The following is an 18,879-nucleotide window of genomic DNA, read 5'->3' on the forward strand; positions in this document are numbered from 1 at the left end:
TCCTTCTCTTCACTTGCCATCTAAGTGAGATGCAAAGGCGCTATGCAGAGAAAGAGGCTTTGGTGGAAGTTTTCAAGTGTTTCCACCTTCCACCCCTCTCTCTTTACATCTTGGTTCATCTCTTGCCTCCCTGTGTTGTTTTCTCCGTTTTGCTTCTTGCTTTTCCACCCACCAGCCTCCCACCACCGTGCCACAAAAAGCTTTGACAGCTAAAGTGCTGAGCTCCGTGACAGAGACTGAGTGCTAGGGGCCGGGGAGCAGAGGGGATTTCCACCTTCTGTGTAGGAGTCTCATAAAAGGGTTTTGTTTTGATTTTTAATTTCCAGGCTCTTCTGCTCTCTTCCAGCCTTTGAGGAAGTCCTGGCTGGCTCTGTAAGCTCACAGGAATCAACACCCTAAGCAAGAGACACCAAAAAGCCACTCCTTGCTTTTCTCTGGTGTTTGCACTCCTTTGCTAAGTACGATGTGATGTAGTACAGTAATGTGATGGAAGGGACGTCGGGCACCAGTGGCACACCCTCACTGAAGAGGAAACTATGGAAAAGCACTCCTCCCCTTTCCTGCAGCTTCCTCCCCAACAAACTCATCCCTTCCTGTCATGGAAAGCAGTGATGGAAAATAAGTAAATTAATTAAAAATGACACTCTCTGAAGTCACTTCTTGAGTGTTTGCTGATTCCTTGTCAGTCCTGGCCATTGCTCTGATGGTTCTGGCCCTCTGCCTGTATACAGGGTGTGCAAAACACCACAAGGCTTGACCCCTGCAATTCTCACTGTGCAAGAGAGACAATAAAGGGATCAGAACGAGCTCAACGCTTTCTCTTCTCTCTTCTTGCATTCAGGCTGAGGTTACCTGAGTCATCTTCTGAAACGATGCTGTAGATGAAGCTCCCGGGTGGATGCTCGGCTGCCCGGCGGTACCACAGAGGGAAGTGGTCCATGGTGAAGATACTCTCTTTGTCCTTTCGAGTCAGGAATTTCCTGCCGGAAGAAAACAGAGAGTCACCTTTTGCACAGGGCAGCTCTGCTTGGGGAGCCTCCTTCTGCAAGCCCCGGGGCCCGTCAGCCCCCCCGCCCCTCTCCCCGCCGCTCTGGGGCCAGCGCGGCCGCCGCTCCACTGCCAGCCGCCCGCCAGGTGCCGCTGTTGCCCAGGCCGAGGCCCGCGGTGCCGCCCCCGCCCCCACGCCAGCCCCGAGGACGGGCGAGGGGAAGTCGCGGCCCTGAGGGTGGACAGAGGGGGGGACTGAGGCGGCTTGTGGGCTTGGCAACGGCCTCGAGCGCTGGGAATGCGTCCCCCTGTTCCACCTCCACCTCTTCCCTGGGATGCAGCGTGGGCCGTCGTGCGAGAGCGCCGAGCGGGGCCGTGGGGAGAAAACGAAGCGCTAGATATTGAACTCTTAGCGATGAGCGGACTGAAGAAGTTGAGGAAATGGGTGCTTCTCAAGACCAGAGGATGGGTGCTGAGGGCATGGCCTGCCAGGCAGCTCGGGAGAGCCCTGGTAAAAATCAGGTCATGGCCTTCCCTGAAGAGCTCTCCTTCCTAGCCGACAAATCCCCTTTGTTTTCAGGCTCTCCTTTCGCTGAATGTTTTGTCATAACAACACGTAGTCATTTATACAATTCCTTCCTTTCAAGAGATCCCAAAAGTGCCTCTCCTGTGACATGCGGAGATCTGTCATTGAAATGTAGTGACTGCAACTGTTCAAAAGCACTGAGCAACGCTCCTGATGAGCAGCGTGGGGTACTGAGTTATTCTATTAGCTTTCTATAGCACTCTTTCTTCCTTGACACCAAAGCCTGAGAACTCCGAGTTACCCAAGACTGCCTCAGAAACAAGGCAAGAGGGGTGTGCACTTAGGCACAGTGTAGCTCTCTGCTTTGGACATATGATTCATAGCTGAGAAAGTGGGAGACAGCGAAACACCTGCCAAGAAGCTAAGGACCACCACCACCATCCTGTTGTTCCATCTGCCTCTGCAACCTGTCCTTTCATACAGCAGCGTGTATCATTCTGCATGTTCGAAACTCATCAACAACAAAAATCTGTGCCCTTTCCATGTCAAAAACCTCCATGAACACGCACTTTTGCCCTAAGGGAGGGGACAAGTGAATGAATCATATATGACAGATGTCAGTCACATCACTTAATGCATCGCTGGAAAACACCGGGATAGTAATGTGATGTGGGCCATGTGAGAGTCAGAACAGAATAAAACAGAGAGGAACTGAGTCAGAAAGATCAAACCTAGCCAAGCTGGGATGTCATAGGGCACTGGAGTGCAGAGCCTTTACATTACAGAATGCTCCTGGGGATATATAATAATGATGGACATTTTCTCTGTTAGCTGACTGAAGTCAGGGAATAATAGAAGTTTCTTATTTTCCAATGAAATTAATGCACTTTGGGACAGCACTTGAGGAAAAAATAAATCAAAAGGAGCGGAGCAACACAAAGGACCTAATACCCTGATTCCGTACATCAGCTCCCATGCCACCAAGATCCTGCTCCTTTCTTTTCTGTATCCTCAGTTACATTTCTAAGCCTGGTTGTGGTTTCGGATATACCTTCAGAGACACAGAGAAATCCCTTAGTGCAGCTTAGGGACTTACCTGTTAGAAAGTTTCTCGGAGCCCACATACAGGGCACTCCTCATGAGTCCAGCCCGAGTGCCCAGAAATGCCATTTCAATCCCTCCTTCAGACTCCCTGTGGAATAAAAACACATTAATGACAGCAAGTTCTTACTAGCTAACAATTGGCAGGCTTAGACTTGTGCCTAGATTGACACAATGGAAGCTTGCTCATTTGGTTCTTTGGAATTGAAAAGAAGCTGCTCTGCTAACTCTGCTCCAGGCTGCCTGCATGTAGGTTGAATCAAGGAAGGCAGACTTCATGGAGAAAATGGCTGTCTCAGGCATGCACAGGACAGGTAGGGTAGATTGATTTGTATGTGGTTTTCTGGAGTTACGAAGGGCACTGGTGGGAGAGCTGCACAGTGAGCTGCAGTGAGGTATGGAACAGGTGAGAGGCACTTTCAGAAGCACTTTCTGGTGCAGCTGCTGAAGAATGGTGCTGGTATTTGGGTGTTCTAGCACAACTGTCCTAGCTCAGTCTCTCTCAGCAGTAGGGATGCTGGTAAGTGAAACAGGAACAGGAGTCCTGTGGCCACGCACCACTGTGAGAAGCATGTTGTTTGCTGAAAGTAGGTCTGTGTGGCGTGATATCAGATACTACAAGCATCAGGTGCCTCACTGGGAGTATTAAATAGCATGTTTGCTGAAGCCAGATTGTCCTCTTCCTTCTGGAGTCTCAGTCCTCATCAGGCATCAACAACATACACAAGATCAAACTCTCTTCTCCACTGCTGATAGGGGAACAAATTCCTTGCCAGCTGGGATGGAGCTTTTGCTACAGTCGTGTGGAAGTCAAGCCAAACCATGTTGCCCTCATTCAAAGGGATAACTGATGCATAGGGAAATAACTCATACTAATTTTAAACTGAAGTAGTCTCAAGTGCCCCGAGATCCCAAACTGTCAACTACAGAGATAAATGCTGTGCATCTGAGTTGAACATGGTGAAGAACTGATGCTGAGCACTCCCCGCAGTGACACATCTGGATCACTCTTGTCTTCCAGTAATAAACATTTGGTGTTAATATTCTGTTACCAAAACAAGCCCTCACCAAACTTCCTTTGGAGGGCCCAACCAGCTGGAATTTTCTCCTGAGAGACACTTTTGAGCTATTTCTAAATCTATTGAGCTACTTCTAACAGCTTTCTGAGCTATTTCTAAAGTTTCTTATATGCTTTGCAGGGATCTGTGACTGTTTTCCACACCATCTGGAAACACAGCTTCAACAGTGTGTTACACATACTTATTTCTCAGTCACTTACGTGGACATATTGAGGGCTAGTGTTGTCCAGTAGGCTTCCATGGGTGCAGTGACCACTGCATCAAACAGAACCTCCTGGACCAACTCCTCATCACCTACAGAGGAAGGTGAACAAGAGTCAGAAGAGAAAGATGTGTCCTTGTAGATGTCTCAGGAAGTTCCTCATTGTGGACCATCTGCCTGACCCAGGGCAGTGAAGTAACAGGCACAAATGAGGCCTCCATTTGTAGGACTGAAAACATGACCTACAGTCCTAGATGGAGAAGAGCACAGGACGAGGTGTTACAGTTCAGATCTTAACACTGGTTTCCCTGCAATATCAATGGAAGGGTTTAGGTTTGACTGTGTAAGCAAATGAGAGGCTTTCAAATGAAGTTATTCATCAGGCCTCAGATCGCTGCCTTAACCTTTCTTCTGGGTGCCCTGTTGTGAGGATACTGTCTACCCCATTCCACCCAAGAAGATTTCTTCAGAGACCCTAGTGACCCTTGATAGCCTTTAGTTAACCACCTGTTCTTACTGTGAGTCTCAACTAGTGCTCTCCTGTTCACATACTTGACCAGTCTAGATTACCAGTTCAGTCCAGTCTGCACTGGGTCTGAGAGACATTTAGAAAAGTTATGAGACATTATGTGCTAAATGGTACAGTCTAAGATCCCATTTATTTGACCTACTTCATTTCTATGCTGCCCTATCTCCATTTGTCTCACACCATGAGGATGGGACGGCTATCATACTGCAGATGTGGCCCTTCCAGTACTGTTCTGGGCAGAGTCATCTTCTCTGTTTCAGTGTTTCTGGATTCACATTCTGGCTTGAGCCTCCAGGTATCTCCAAATCTTTCTTTATTACATCTGGCAGGATACATTTCTCTATCTCCCTGTCATTCAAAACTCAAAATCAGAGGTCACAGCTGACTTTTCCTTCCTCAGGCCCCACATGCCTAGCTTGTGCCCTAGTCCTACTTCTTTTTCTCTCACAGCACTTCCAATCTGCATGCTTCTCCCACTCAGCTCTCCCGAAACTTTCCTCCTTCTTCCTTCAGCTGCTACATCTCTTCAGCCTTCTCCAAACACAGCCAGGAGGGGTCTGTTCACACAGTATAAGAGAGGAGCAATTATCAGATTACAGATTACGTATAGGTTTAGTTTTAAGAGATTCAGATCCTTGAAATCCTTGTATCAGAGGTTTCTGAAGCATTACATACAAAATATTGATTCAGCACTTTGCAGAACTAAGAAGGCTGAAGCCATGGAGAGTGGGGTGGACTGAAGGACATCCTAAAGCTAAAGGGAGATCCCATACATAATTGCCTACTTCTGCCTACCAACAGAGTCAGAGTTCATTTCCACTTATGTATTAAGCTAGGCTTAGGTTTAGCCCTGCCTGCGCGAACAGGTGCCTCAGGAACTCAGTCTGACACCAATCATCTTCACAGTTGTCATTCCTCTGTGACAGATAGAGGAGAACTCAGAATGGCCTTTGGGATGGTGAGAACTTACATTCCAGGTCAGGTTCCTCTCCTGTGAGGAAACGGATCACAGCCTCCAGCTGACTGAGCTTCCGGTGGTCTGGATCGATGTCTGTGATGCAGTAAATCCTGGTGGGTAAGGGAGGAGAAGCCCAAAAAGGCAAAAAGAATTCACCATCAAACAAACGCTTCTTGACAATAATAACTGCAAACAAGAATTCAGCAAGAAAGCTTGTGATGCAAAGATTCTTGCTGTTGTTGCACACTGTGACCACTCAAACTCCAACAGCATGGCTCTAAGTGAAGCCCTACCAATAAAAGCAAGCATCAACTGATGGCTGTGTCTATTAAGGCCATGAATATAGTAGGGCTATGAGCATAAGCTCACAATGTAGCATACTATCAGTCCCAAATAATTACAGCAGATTTATCAATATTGTACACCGTGTAATATGTGTACCTGTTTATTTATACACAAAAACAACATGACAGAGAGACCTGAAAAGCAGGGGGCCACATGCAATGTGAGTAACACTGGGTTGGGAACAGAAAAAAATAAGACAGAGATGCAACTGTGAGATGAGGAATGAGCATGCAGCATGATTCAGCGTCAACAAAAACTTTCCAATGGGACGATGCTGTAGGATGCATTTTAGGGAGAAATGAGAGAATGTTTTACAAGTGTGGGTGTCTGTATAAGAAAAGAAACCAGGCTTCTAATCCTGCTTCCAATTTTGACTGTTTCATTGTCGGGATGAGGGAAAGGAAGGGATTATATGAGAGAATTGCATCTCATTAAGGGGCTGAAAGGAATGATTTATGAGCAAAGTCGAAGAGAAATGAATATGTAAAATGTGGTAAGCTGACACCCCAAGTTAGGAGTAGAAGAAGCCACTGCATGCATCTCAAGTGCTCTGCCTATGAAACTTGACAGTGTAATGAGAGGTGTGAAGGACTGCGGGGCTTCTTGAATATAGTTATTTTGGCTTTGATACAGGCTGGGTTCACGTGCCTGAGTGTAACTGAATGTTGGGTTCATGAAAATCCCAAAGCTCACAGCAATAAATGGAAAGTGCCATGTTTTACCCTGTCTTCTATCCAAACCAAGCAAAACTCTAAATTATGCATGCTATTGAAACAGCAGTCATAAATCACCTTTGTGTTCTCTAGGAATTAGGTCTAGACTTAGTTCAGAGGAATGCCAACCAAAAATAAGCGAAGATTTTAAAACACATTTCTCTCTAAGTTTGCTACAAAATTCACCGACAGGTCTGACATGCTGTGAGTTTTGCAGCACAATTCCAAGAGTCACAAGGAGCAACAAAATGAGTGCAGAATACTGAGAATAAATCATAGAAAATGGTTCTGGGGGGTTGTACGAGGCCTTGGTGGGATCCCTCAAAGGAAGAGATGGAACTGAGGTCTGAAGGTACCACTACATTGCCCTGTGACCATCAGCTCTTTCCAGAGCCATCGTCCCTGAACAACTCTGCTTTGTTTTTTTTTTTCCTAGGCTGCTAAGGGTAGTGAACTCATACAAAACTGTTGGGAACTTTGTCAAAATCTCATGACAGAGTTCTCTGTCTTTGACAAGATTTCCTCCACTTACCATTCGTTTGCTAAAGACAGGTCTGGCTGGAGGAGGTCGTGCAAACCTGAAACCAAATAACGCACTGAGAATCCAATTAGGTAGCAGACAGACAAATAGAGGCTGTGAAGGAGAAGTGAAGTAGTAGATTTCAGAGTAGCTGTGTTGTCTGTTAGAACAGTGGGGCTGTTCCACATTAACCTACCTTCTTCCACTGAAGTGTTCCCCAACAGGATGTACTCCCCGTGTCCCCTAGACAGCACAACCCCCAGGCTGCAGGGAGAGCAGAGGACAGGTCAGCAAGGTCAGCAAGGAGGGCTGTAATTCTGAAACGTGACGCTGCATTCCCTGCAGTTGCAGCCCTTAAGGACATTAACTCCCTTCACAACAGTTAAAGAAAAGAACAGCATCAAAAGAGGATTAAGTGAGATCTGATTGTGTCACAAGAGGCTAAGGAACCTGCTTGTAGGGCTATGAGACATTTTTGGTGACAACATATTTGGCCATAGTTGTAGGTTCAAATCAACAGTAACACATATAAAATCTGTGCCAGTTTTAAACCTTTTCAGCCATAGAAAAGAAATAAAACATTAAAATGCTTAGCTTGATTTCTTATGTGAAGTTTTATCATTTTCAGTTTACAATAATATCTTTGTTTAGAACCAATATTGGCACACACAAAGATTCAATGGAACTGAAAGTTGAATATATTCCATTTCTCTGAACTGAAACAATGTGCTTCACCTAAAGTGTAGCTTTTGGGCTCTGAATTTCAGCTAAATAACATTTTGATGGCGACAGCAACAAATAAGTCAATTATTCATGCTGCTCTACTCATGAGTCATAGCTTGTTTTATGACCAGTTTGCCATCCCCGATGGCAGACTTCTGATGCATTGCATTGCTGATGTATGAGCCCGTGCTCACCTGAAGGGTGTGCCACTGATGTCCGTGAAGAAATAGTCATTTGTGAGGAAGAGAACTCGTTTCTGGAATGAGAATGAATAAGAAAGTAAGAGATCATGGACAGATCAAGGTTACAGTGGCAATGGAGATTAACATCTTTGGGGTTAAGGAAAAGAAGTTGATCATCCCCAGTACTTCACAGCTCTCTAGGACTGGCTGGAGGCAGGGATGAATGTGTAGTATTCAGGATATATAACAACTTGTAACTTTCAAGATCCAGGCAGCCTCCCTGTCTTTCCATGCTCTGGTTCCCCTGCATGTGATGGAGGGAAGCTGCCCTCCCTCCTCCAAGCTAACACACCAGAGTCCCACACAAAACAACCCTGATGGCTTTGCACATCAACATGGTGCCCAGCAGGAGTTGGGATTCAGTGGGGCAGTTAAGAAGGAGGGGTGGGGTGGGAACGGAGGTAGGATGGCAACCCTACCCGCTGCTTGGGTTGGCAGCCAGGGCCAGCTCTCCTCAGCTCTGTGGGAAATGATGAGATTCCTGACATTTGCTTTCATGCCAAACTGGGACACGACATTAACATATTCCAATTTTGTTAAAAAACACCCCTAAAAGAAACAATTTACATTTTCAAATTAAACAAAAGTGCTGATTCAAATCCAAGCCATTTTGATTCATATGAAAATATTTGTTTCTGACTGACATTTCAACTCAAGAAAGCTGCTTCAGAACCTCAGCTCTTTGCCAGACTGGCCTTTTCTTATAGGAAAGTGGAACTCTTTTCCAAAGGAGAAAAGTTTTTGGAAAATTCTTATCCCACCCTTAAGGCGGTATAGGAACCCTAATATGTTTAAAATCCCACTCCCAGCCTGAAAATGAGGTGAGAGGATGTGTGTGGGAGACAGCAAGTGAATACAGAAAACTCACTGTTCCCCAGGGAAAGTCATGCCTGCTCTAACCTGCTCAGGCCGTGCAGCTGTAGAAGAGGTACAGTGCACAAAGGACAGGCCAGCACTGTGCAGATGAGAAATGGAGAAAGGCTGAGTTCTGTTTTTTTATAGCGAGGAGATGGCAAACAGCTCAGCCTTTTCTCCCCTCTCTCTCTTCACGTATGGTAATTGTGGACTGCAACAGAATTGGAGACTTTTGCTGAGCTGAGATGTTCCAGTAGGACTACAATGACCCAGGCAACATGGCACAGTGGTGCTTTGGTGGTTATGGGGAAAGTACAAGAGAGACTGAGGCTCCCTGTTTATAGTCTGATCTGATGGGGAAGAGGCAGAGCAAAAAAGGAGACTTGTGGGCAAGGATACAGCAGATGACAGCCCAGGGGTACCATTGCTCTGAGATCCTCCAGCAGCATTTACTCTGCACATCCTTTACTCTCTGCTGCTGCCCCTCTTCTGCATGCAGAATCACAGAACATCCAGAACTGGAAGGGACCCACAAGGATCACTGAATCCAACTCCTGGCTCCACACAGGACCATGTGAAAATCAGGCCCCATTTCTGAGAATGGTGTCCCAAAGTCCCTTTAACTCCAGCAACCAAGATCTAGGAACACATACATTTCAAGTTCTGGTATTGTGACTGTTCTAGGCAGTCACTCCTGACTAATGCCATCAGTGTTTGCCACAGGCCCATCCATTTGTCCCCAAGCTGAAATCAAAGGCAGTTTTTGCCACCAGATCATTCAACTTCACCTTCATTCCCTGTATCTCGTGTCTCACTCTGCCCTCTATAACTTTCCAAGATCAGCCTGAGGAACTGCTATTGTGTGGCTGACAGAATAATTCCTCCCCCCTTCATTCAGTCCTTCACTCCACTGGCTGCCTCATTCTCTGTGGTTCCAGGCTCTGTCAGCACTCTTTGTTTTAACTGCTGCTCTGCTTCATCAGCTAACACAGCAACAGTGGGAAATGCTATTTCACTTCTGGTCCCTACTCTGTGTATTCAGATAGTAGTGAAATTGTAACTTGCTCGATTTCTGTCTCCTATCATACTCCATAAGGCTCATAGCATTGCAGAATAAAACACGTAATCCCTCTTACCAAGACCACTTTTTGTTATCTTTTTTTTCCCCCTCAGTAGGGAAGCAGAAAGATGCCCTTAAAATATTGAACTAAAATGCTATCTTTGGATGACTCAGAATGGATACATTGAGGGTACCCAGAGACAGGGTGAAAAAAAGAGGTTAAATTAAAGAAACAAGCAATCTAGACAAAGAATAGATCTTGTTGGAAAACCCCGTTCTTTTCCAACAGAATAACAAAGATAATGGATGAAGAGAATAAAGGATATGTGCTGTATCTGGGTTCACAACAAGCACTTGAAACAACTTTTCATGAAATTTTATTCTAAAGAATCATTTAATGTGACCTCCAATGGGATCTGGAGTGAAAACCAACTGCAGCACACTAAACAGAAAGAAGCAGTAAACAGTGCATCAGAAGACGACCTACTGAGAGAGAGAGACTGTCTTAGGAGCCATTATGTACAGCGATCTGTGAGGTAAAAGAAATCAACACTTCTGTGCATATTGTGTCAGCAGTTCTAAAGGTTATAAAGACAAAAAAGGAGGGAAATTCAGTTGTTTTTATCTTTTTTTCTTTAAAAAAAAAAGGCAACTGGAAAAAAATATCTAAGAAACATGGAAATGTGGGCAGTAGTTCTGGGACAGCTGTGGGATGGAGAAAAAAATGAAAGGACAGCAGAAAGGAGGTCTGGGGCTTCCTGTTCAGAAATATCCTATTGCAGAGAATAGATTGCAGAGAATAGATGTGCTCTACAGAGAAACAAGGAAAGAGCACTCAAATAATTCAGTGAAGCTCTGGTACCTAGATAGCAGAAATAAGACATAAAGGCAACAAAAATAATTGCTTAGCTTCTTGGACTGAAAATTGTGTATTTCAAATGTAGACATTGGGGAAGGGCAAACCCACTGACAGCTGACAGTACCTGATAGTTGTAAACACCAAGAATAGAGACGGGGAATTTAGTTACAATATCTAGCAAGGCAACCATTCGGAGGAAATGGAGGGGTATCTTCACTGAGAAATGGCATAACTTCAGCCTATGGCTGTGAGCAGTTGGCTTGTTGGAATTGGTGCTGACTGGCTCAGCATGGGAGCAGACCAGCCAGCCTGATGGCTGAAAAAATAAAAGAAGACAGTCTATAAAGAAAAAAGATGGAAACTTTTCTTGAGATTTGGAAGACTTCTGGGCAGTTAAACTTGCAGGCCTCTGGAATACTTCCTAAGAGGAAATGATGGAAGCCAAACTCTTTGGGAAAGTTAAATAAACCCAAATGAAAAAGTACCAATGAACCTAAATATACAAGACAATTTTGTGCTGATTCCAGGGGAAGATGTACAACCTTACGTTAGAGCTGGTAGGGAACGTTCACAAGTCTCCATTTCACTAGAAGTTTTCATAAAGCGCTTGTAAATATTTGCGTAGAAATTTAATCCTGGACTTGGATAAAGGAAAACACATTCTGACAGAGCGAGGGACAGATTTCTTGAGTGTTTCTGAGTAAGGAAAGAGAGTTGAATAAAGCCTCCAGACCTCTTTCTGTCAGCTCAACACGTCTTCCCCATCTCTAAACTCTTGAAGATCTCCGATTCATTTCACAGCCCTCTAACAGCATGCTTTTTGGCTTTGCCTGGACAAAGAAGGGAGCTGTGAAACATTTCCAGTGTCTTTGCTCATGCAGAATGCTGGTATGTATAAAGAGCACTTCTAACGATGTTCTATTTTATGTCTTTAGCACGTGTAATGTATGTGGTGAAACAATAAAATCCTCACACTCAGAAATGCTGAGTGTTAAAACCACATCCTTCATGGTTCTTCAGCATCCATTTCCCCTCCCTTTGTGTGACTTGAGCAGGATCATTCTTACCCCTTTATCCACAGGGACCTTCACATCCATGGAGAGGTAGCCCGTTTCCCCATTGATCATGGCAGTTCTCAGCTGCAGAGGTGAACGAGATCAGCATTAGCATCTCTGGGTACAGTAGGATGGAAATATTATTAATAGAGCTGCTCATTGTTAACATACAGAGCCTATTGGGAAAGGGTGGGTGTCATTTTTTTCCCCCCACAACCTTTTTTTTTTAACTTCTTTTAAACTGAAAACCTGCTCTTGGTGGTCAGGATCCTTGTCCAGTCAGTGACACAGAATAAAAACAGCTTATGCTGAAAGCTTGTTGATATCTCTTTTGAGCTAAAGGAAAGGATCTGGAAGCTATGAAACTGTCAGTCCACGTTTCAGCCTTCATCGTTTGGCAGCCAGAATGTCATTAAGCGCGATGCTCTGAGAGCCTGAAAGAGGAGACACCTGAGAATCCCACCGGCTCCCTCAGGCTGACTACAAAGCTCTTTGGCATTTCTTTCAACTGATTTATAAATTATAGACTGTATAGAGTACCACTTCTGAGCGCAACAAAGCAGCTGTTTAACACAGCAAAGCAAGGCTGTGTGATAGCCCACTTCATTCAATCCAGGTTCCAAAGACAAAATATAATTTTCACAGTGACTCCCAGCCTCTTGCAGGAAAGAGCCAGGAAATTTTCCTATAAGTGCAGAGGGTTTAACATTAGGTTCAGCCTGCCAGAGCATATCAGCCTGTTGCTTCAGCCTGGGTAGAAAAAAAAGGTGGGAAGTAGCTTATTCATTCACACAAATTGTTTCCGTGCTTCCAGAGACAGGCTTCCATTCAGGTGCTGGCCAGACTCAGCTGCATTTGCTTTTCAAGACCACAGCTCTATTTATTATGGCTGTTTGATGTGGGTTATTTACAGGCTTAGAATATAAAGCTTGTGTTTTCCAAAGTCTGTGTCTTGGAAATCCAAACACTGACTAGTACTGTAGCTCCTTGCTAGCTAAGAGAGCTTGACCTCCTGCCAGAGCCACAGCATACTCTATTCTGGCCTGACAGCCTGAAGCAATATCTCTGGGTTCTGGGTTCAGTTCAGTTGTTGTTGTTTCATCCATGTCTTCTTGAATGTCAGCTGCACCATGGGGCAGTGGAGAAGTAAATCAGTGGGAATGAGATCTTGGATCTCCTCAGCCCCAGCCTGTTCACAGTCAGGCTACCTGCTGTGCCCTACCTGGGGTTGCAGTGGCTGTGGGTTGGTGCCAGTCCAGTCTTGCTGCTTCTTCCCCACTAGTTTCTCCTGCTCTGAATATTCAAAAGCAGCCACATTCCTGGTGTATGAGATCCCAGGAGCAATGGATCTGTGCTGTCACCATCACAGGCAATGAGAGCTGCTGATTCCTTTTCCCCATCCACTCATGTAGCTTCAAACCAATAGACATACAGTTCTCCTCAGGGTTCTCATAACATTTAGGTGTTTTACCACTCAGCCACAACATCCTTGCACACTAATTTCCTCTTCAGAAGTTCTGTCAAGGCTGAAGAAACTCTGTTTGGGTGGCTGCTCCTGATGTTGGTCATGATCCCTCAACCTTTCCTCTTCCCCTCACACTGAGAACAGCTCAGAATTTCTTTACAAGCAAGCCCAAACCTTCTAGCTGCAAGTCGCACCATTCTACATCAATTTGTCTTTTCCAGACAGTGCTAAGTTCCCTCTCTTTTTCTCTATAGCATCTGGCTGTATTACACATCATTAGCACTTAGGCATATTTTTCCAGTCTGATTTTGCTGCTTATCAGTGCTGCTGAGATTACACTGCAACTGATGTTGAGTCTGTCATTGATCTAATACTGTAGCTGTGAATCTGAGTGTTGAAACGTTGGCAGCTTTCTGCTGCAGTGGGTGTATCTTGAGAGACTCTCGACTTGCTGAAGTCACACTGCAGATATTGCTCACGTCACTGAATGTCTCTGTGCTCTCAGTGGCTGCAACCTTTCTTTCTTCTGGAAGATGCAGCAGAAGAACACAAAGTGGCTTTGTTTTGCATGACTCTTTTGACATTTTATTATGATTAGGTAAGGACTGAAATCTTACACTCTGCATCATATTAGCATTCAGGTATCAATGTTATTTGGTCAGACAGTAACCTGGTAGCCAAATAAATATGGCAGCGAAGTTTTAATTTCCTGGAAATGTATATATATAGATATATATATATATATTTACATGTATTTATGTATTTGTGAAACAGCATACTGGTAGAGAGAAGTAGCTCCCACAGTGGCTCCAGCAAGAGAGAAAACTACCATGGGAGCAGAACTGCTAGAAGATATCAGCAAACCCACACAAAGCCATAGATAACCCGTATCTTGATAAGTCCACTGCATACTAAACTGCTTATTTTTATCTTATTCTCTATGTTAAGCATGTAGATGTGGTACTTATGGATATGGTTTAGTGGGCAATATTGGTGGTGGATTGTTGAACTAGATGACCTTAAAGGTCTTTTCCAACCTTGATGATTCTATGATAGCTTGATTCTATATTTCAGCCTTCTTTCCTTTCTTAGCCTGCCACACTCTTCCACTTTCCATGTTCCCCCAGCACAGCCCAGAGTGCTTGCCCTCCACTGGCCACAATAGCTGTGGTGATCCCCTTGCTGGGCTCTTTGTCCCACCTGTCTAAGTGGGTATCTATAGCACCAGATCTGCTTATCTCAGCAGTCTCCCCTGTAATCCAGAAGCGTGTGTCCTACAGCTAATTCTATCTTACTCCCAATTCAGTTCTTATCTTAGTAACTTAAGTAGCTATTCCCTCTTAATTCCTTTGAGTAAAAGAACACCATCTATGGAGGAGCCTTTCTACATTCCTGTTGTATCCAGATCCCAAGTTCAGATACACTCCAACACACAGCTGTTGAGATATGTGCTGTTTCTTGTTTACCACTTTTGAATAGTTTTGCTTGAGAGAGAGTAGAAAAGGCATTTTCAAGTCATTTCCCTCTGGTCAGCTATTGTTTTCAGTGGTTCCATGTGTGCAATAAGGTGCTTTCTGGAAAACCATTTTCTTAAGTGATATATCCCTTATGCTATTTGTCTATCATTCTCACTTTAGTCTCTTTTTGAATTGCACTTTCTTCCTTGCTGTGAATCTTGTTACTTGAGTGGGTTCCGCTACATCTCACATACTGCATGTACGACTAACATCATGGGACATCTCCATACTCCCAAGCTTTTCTGACTTTGTATTAAGCTGAATCCAGAGGTGCAGCAGCTACCACCAGCACGTGAGCCATGTATGCACAGACTGACTCCCTGAAGCATCCTCCAGCTTCTTCCTTCCTACTGCAAGTACTTTCCCTCCCTATTCTTTGGGGACAAAAGCTCACACAGAGTACGAAGACACGCACTGTGTAGGGAGCACTGGCCTTGTTCTATCCTCACCAGCTTCTCACAGGGCCGGTTACACACAGTAAAAACAGGAGTGCCTCTTCCCTCCTCCTCATTCTGTAATAGTAAGAGGGAGCTACAAAAAGCTTGAATTCATTTTCTGATACTCACTATTTCATCCCGGTCTTCCCATTCCACTTCTGAGAGATCTACACTGTTGTAGTTCGGCTTAGGCTTCAGTTTCTTTCCTTCTTTGTACTGGTATTAAAGAAGAAAAACACTCAAGTAAGTTTTTAGATAAACTAACCTTTTCTAAACCAATCTGTGAAGGTTTAAATTGAATTTGAAGAATAATACTGTCTCAATCCCTGACTGGGAAAGCAGCATTTGGGTGCAGGTGCTTTCTCAGTCCCATGCTGTGTATTTCTTTATGTGGGCAGTATTGGGATATTTCAGGTGGGAAAGGCTTTTTCAGGAGCAAGGGACAAGCACGAACATAGGTGTACTTACAGATAAAGGGTACAGCCTGGTTTGTGAAAATATTAAGCTAAATAGGTCAGTAGAATACAGTTCAATACACTCACCTCCAGGAAACCATTTTTTCACCCCCACAACTAAGAGTGTAATCCCATTAACACTATTATACCAGCAGGAGATCTTTTCTGATGCGTATTAGGCATTAGCTTCACTGAGAAAAAAAGGAGGCTTTTCACCTCGGGGTTAACTGATGAAAGACAACTACTCCCCTATAATCTTCCTGATGAAGAAAAAGGCGTGAAGTAGACTAACAGAGATCAGTTTCAGGTGAAAGATAAGGCAGCAACTTTACCTGGCTTTGCCTTGACCCTCTGGAAACGTGATATATTCCTCCTCCAGACTTAACGAGCTAACACCCCACATCTGTGGTCTGCCTTTATGAAGGCACGTTCTTTCACCAGTAGCCATACTAACTACTACTGCTGTGCATGTGGACATTTGTGTTGACAGGAACGTGTGTGAACTATCAAATGCATAGTATGCCTGAGTAATGAAACCTGCTGGGTGTTTGCAGAGATGTGTGGTCTGGAGTTCCAGGTGGCACCACAAGTGAGAAGTATCCTTGTGCCCACCCTGATCCTCAAGTCCCAGCTGGTCTACTAGTCCCTAAATTGCCTCTGACCTACATGTTACTAGGATTTGTGGTGCTGGATCCTGCTAGCCTCAGGTTCTCCACACGTCCAATATTACAGCTATTACTGGGGTGCTGAATCTTCCTGAAGGAAGTGTGCCTGGGTGAGGGGTCCTTCAGCCCAGCAGTGCAATGCTGCATGCATGCAAATACATGTGTACCCACAACACAGCAATACGCAAATACATCACCTATGTGCATTCTTACAGAGAGGAAAGGCAGGGTACTTCCCATTTCATACACATACATGCATATATACATCTACAGGAGTGGCATTGATTTCTCTGTTCCTCGTGCTCCTGAGGCTGGTATATCAATAAAACATGAGAAGTCAGGAAAGCAAATTCTTCCATACTAGCAAAGGTTCTTAAACTCCCAATTGTACGTACCAAAGGACGGAGGTCTGGGTGTGAGAGGATGTAGCCATTATTGGTGTTCAGAAAAGCATATCCGTGGACACCCAGCTGGAGAAAGAGGCATGAGAATAATTAGCTCTGCTTTAGCTATAAAAACTGCTGCATAAGGATTGCCACTATTACCTGGCCGACTCAGAATATTCAGAAATATTTTCTTATTAAAAGTATTCACTGGCAGAAAATAGTCTTCATCCTAAAACATTTATCTCTGCTCTGAGAGGACCAACCATGCTGGAGTGGGGAGTCCCAGATGCCTCCCTTGGAAGCCAGGTCAGTCTGCAGAGGAGCTCGGTGTTATGTTTTGGAGTTGGCAAGACCATACTGAGCCTCAGCCAGTTGTATAGGCCTCCTGTTTTAAAATGCTTTTTAAGGAGTAGCATAATCAAGCCAGAGCAGTCACCGTCTGACCTGATCTGCAAGAGATTTCTGGGAGAGCAATTACTCAGATCAAGCCCATATAAATTCCAGCTTAATTCTGAGTTGCTGAAAACCCAGGGATAGGCCGTGCTTGCCAAAACAAGAGGTGTCTGAAGGAAAACAAGAGTGGCTAAAGTTTCTATCTTCAAAAATAAATGTAACAACTTTATGTTCCTAAAGAGACCATCTTGGAGGGCTAACAGTAGGAAAGCAGGGAGGTAAGTCATTCACTGCCCTTTATTTGAAGGAAATGGATCATGTATTGCACACATCTCAGATCAAAACTTGGACTCTATGTAAAAGATTAGTTTTTTTTTTTTTCAAATTGTATGGAGTTCAGCATGGCAGATGAATCCATGGCACTACACAGTACTACATCAAATTTCCTTGCTGGCCTATTAAAGATGAAAAGCATGGACTCAAGTGAGCTCTCAGGGTAGCTCTGAAACTGATCCTTTGTAGCCAGTATGCCAGGGAAGTCAAGGTGAAGAAATGAGGTTTCCAAAGTGATCTGAAATTGAAGTAGCTTCTGGGAAGTCATGTCCTGCCTCTGATGTAAAGAAACCCTTCCAATATTTTCCTTCCTTCCATGGCATTGCTTGGAGAAAAGAGCTGCTCCCCTCCTAGGTCTAGAAGAAAGATTATTGTGACACATGACTTTTGAGTGACACAGAGGAAGGAAAATGAAAAGGTATAAGTATTCTACAGATAATGGATGTGTATAAAAATTGAAGCTCCTGGACAAGGCTCTCACAAGCCCAAACCAGCTGGCTTTGGTCTGTTGAGCACAGGCACCCTGATACTCTCAGTTCCTGGGTTGCCTGAAGGGCAGTTTGCTGTAGCTACAAGCAAATGGTCTGCAAACCCTGTATCTAGGTCTGAAGTGCCACACAGATGCATTGCTTCTGACAGCACTTCCACTCCTGTGAGTCTCTAGCAATCGGATTTTGGACAGCTGCCTAACTGGTAGTTGTTGTCTAATAGTCCTTTAGGAGAAACTGGAAATTGGAAATGATGGCTCAAACTACCCGATTTCTGTGGTGATTCTAGGATGAGTTTACCATCTCCTGGTATGCAGACAGATTGAACAAAATGTCACTGCGCAGAACTTACAGCAGAAACCAAACTAAACTGCGTATCTCTGGAGTGTTTGCCTATTGGGGAATGCTTCTTCTTTTTTAAGATATGTTGAGCACAGAACTAGTGGAAACTCTTGGACTAATTCTGGAGAGCAAATACTCTGTCTAGGTATAGCATCAGTGAGTGAGAGCCAACTTCCTGTTCACTGCTCTGCCAAGAAGTTTTCATGCTGAGCTGGAAGAAAAAAAAGACCACTATGCATAACTAAACCATTTGGTTTCCAAAGTCCATTCAGTTGTTACATTTTCTGCCAAGAATACATTGACAAGGAAACTAGTTGATTTTTTGGCAACTGATATGGCAGCTTATCCACTGGGAACTGGATATGAAACATTAATTTCTGTGTGATGGACTATCCGATCCGTATCATCTTTGAGGGATCTAAGCTGGTGACCATGAAAGTGTAAAGACTCTGTGACCAACTGTGAATCCACTGGATCATCCAGTCCCTGTGTTTCTGAGGCACCCTAAGGGCTGAATGATTTCCTGCGTTCCTATGATGTACCACCACAACCAACTGCTCTTGCTTTATGCTCATTCTTCATCCTACAGGCAGAAAAATGACTTTTCAGAGACGTGCCCATGGAAGAACAACTAATGACTTTGC

The 18,879-nt window shown here is 44.4% G+C and overlaps 1 protein-coding gene across 1 annotated transcript in view; it reads right to left on the minus strand.

The window, feature by feature from the left end:
* CACNA2D4 (calcium voltage-gated channel auxiliary subunit alpha2delta 4) overlaps nucleotides 1-18,879 on the minus strand; it is a 108,240-nt gene that overhangs the window by 55,745 nt on the left and 33,616 nt on the right. The window contains exons 16-25 of the mRNA XM_072328084.1: nucleotides 16,689-16,763; nucleotides 15,303-15,389; nucleotides 11,767-11,838; nucleotides 7,878-7,939; nucleotides 7,157-7,224; nucleotides 6,973-7,018; nucleotides 5,395-5,492; nucleotides 3,894-3,987; nucleotides 2,610-2,705; nucleotides 853-980 (exon numbers count right to left, since the gene is read on the minus strand). Of these exons, the coding sequence (XP_072184185.1) occupies nucleotides 853-980; nucleotides 2,610-2,705; nucleotides 3,894-3,987; nucleotides 5,395-5,492; nucleotides 6,973-7,018; nucleotides 7,157-7,224; nucleotides 7,878-7,939; nucleotides 11,767-11,838; nucleotides 15,303-15,389; nucleotides 16,689-16,763 (826 nt within the window). The remainder of the gene's footprint in view (nucleotides 1-852; nucleotides 981-2,609; nucleotides 2,706-3,893; nucleotides 3,988-5,394; nucleotides 5,493-6,972; nucleotides 7,019-7,156; nucleotides 7,225-7,877; nucleotides 7,940-11,766; nucleotides 11,839-15,302; nucleotides 15,390-16,688; nucleotides 16,764-18,879) is intronic.

The sequence above is a fragment of the Excalfactoria chinensis genome, chromosome 1, assembly GCF_039878825.1.
Source record: "Excalfactoria chinensis isolate bCotChi1 chromosome 1, bCotChi1.hap2, whole genome shotgun sequence".
Taxonomy (NCBI): Eukaryota; Metazoa; Chordata; class Aves; order Galliformes; family Phasianidae; genus Excalfactoria; species Excalfactoria chinensis.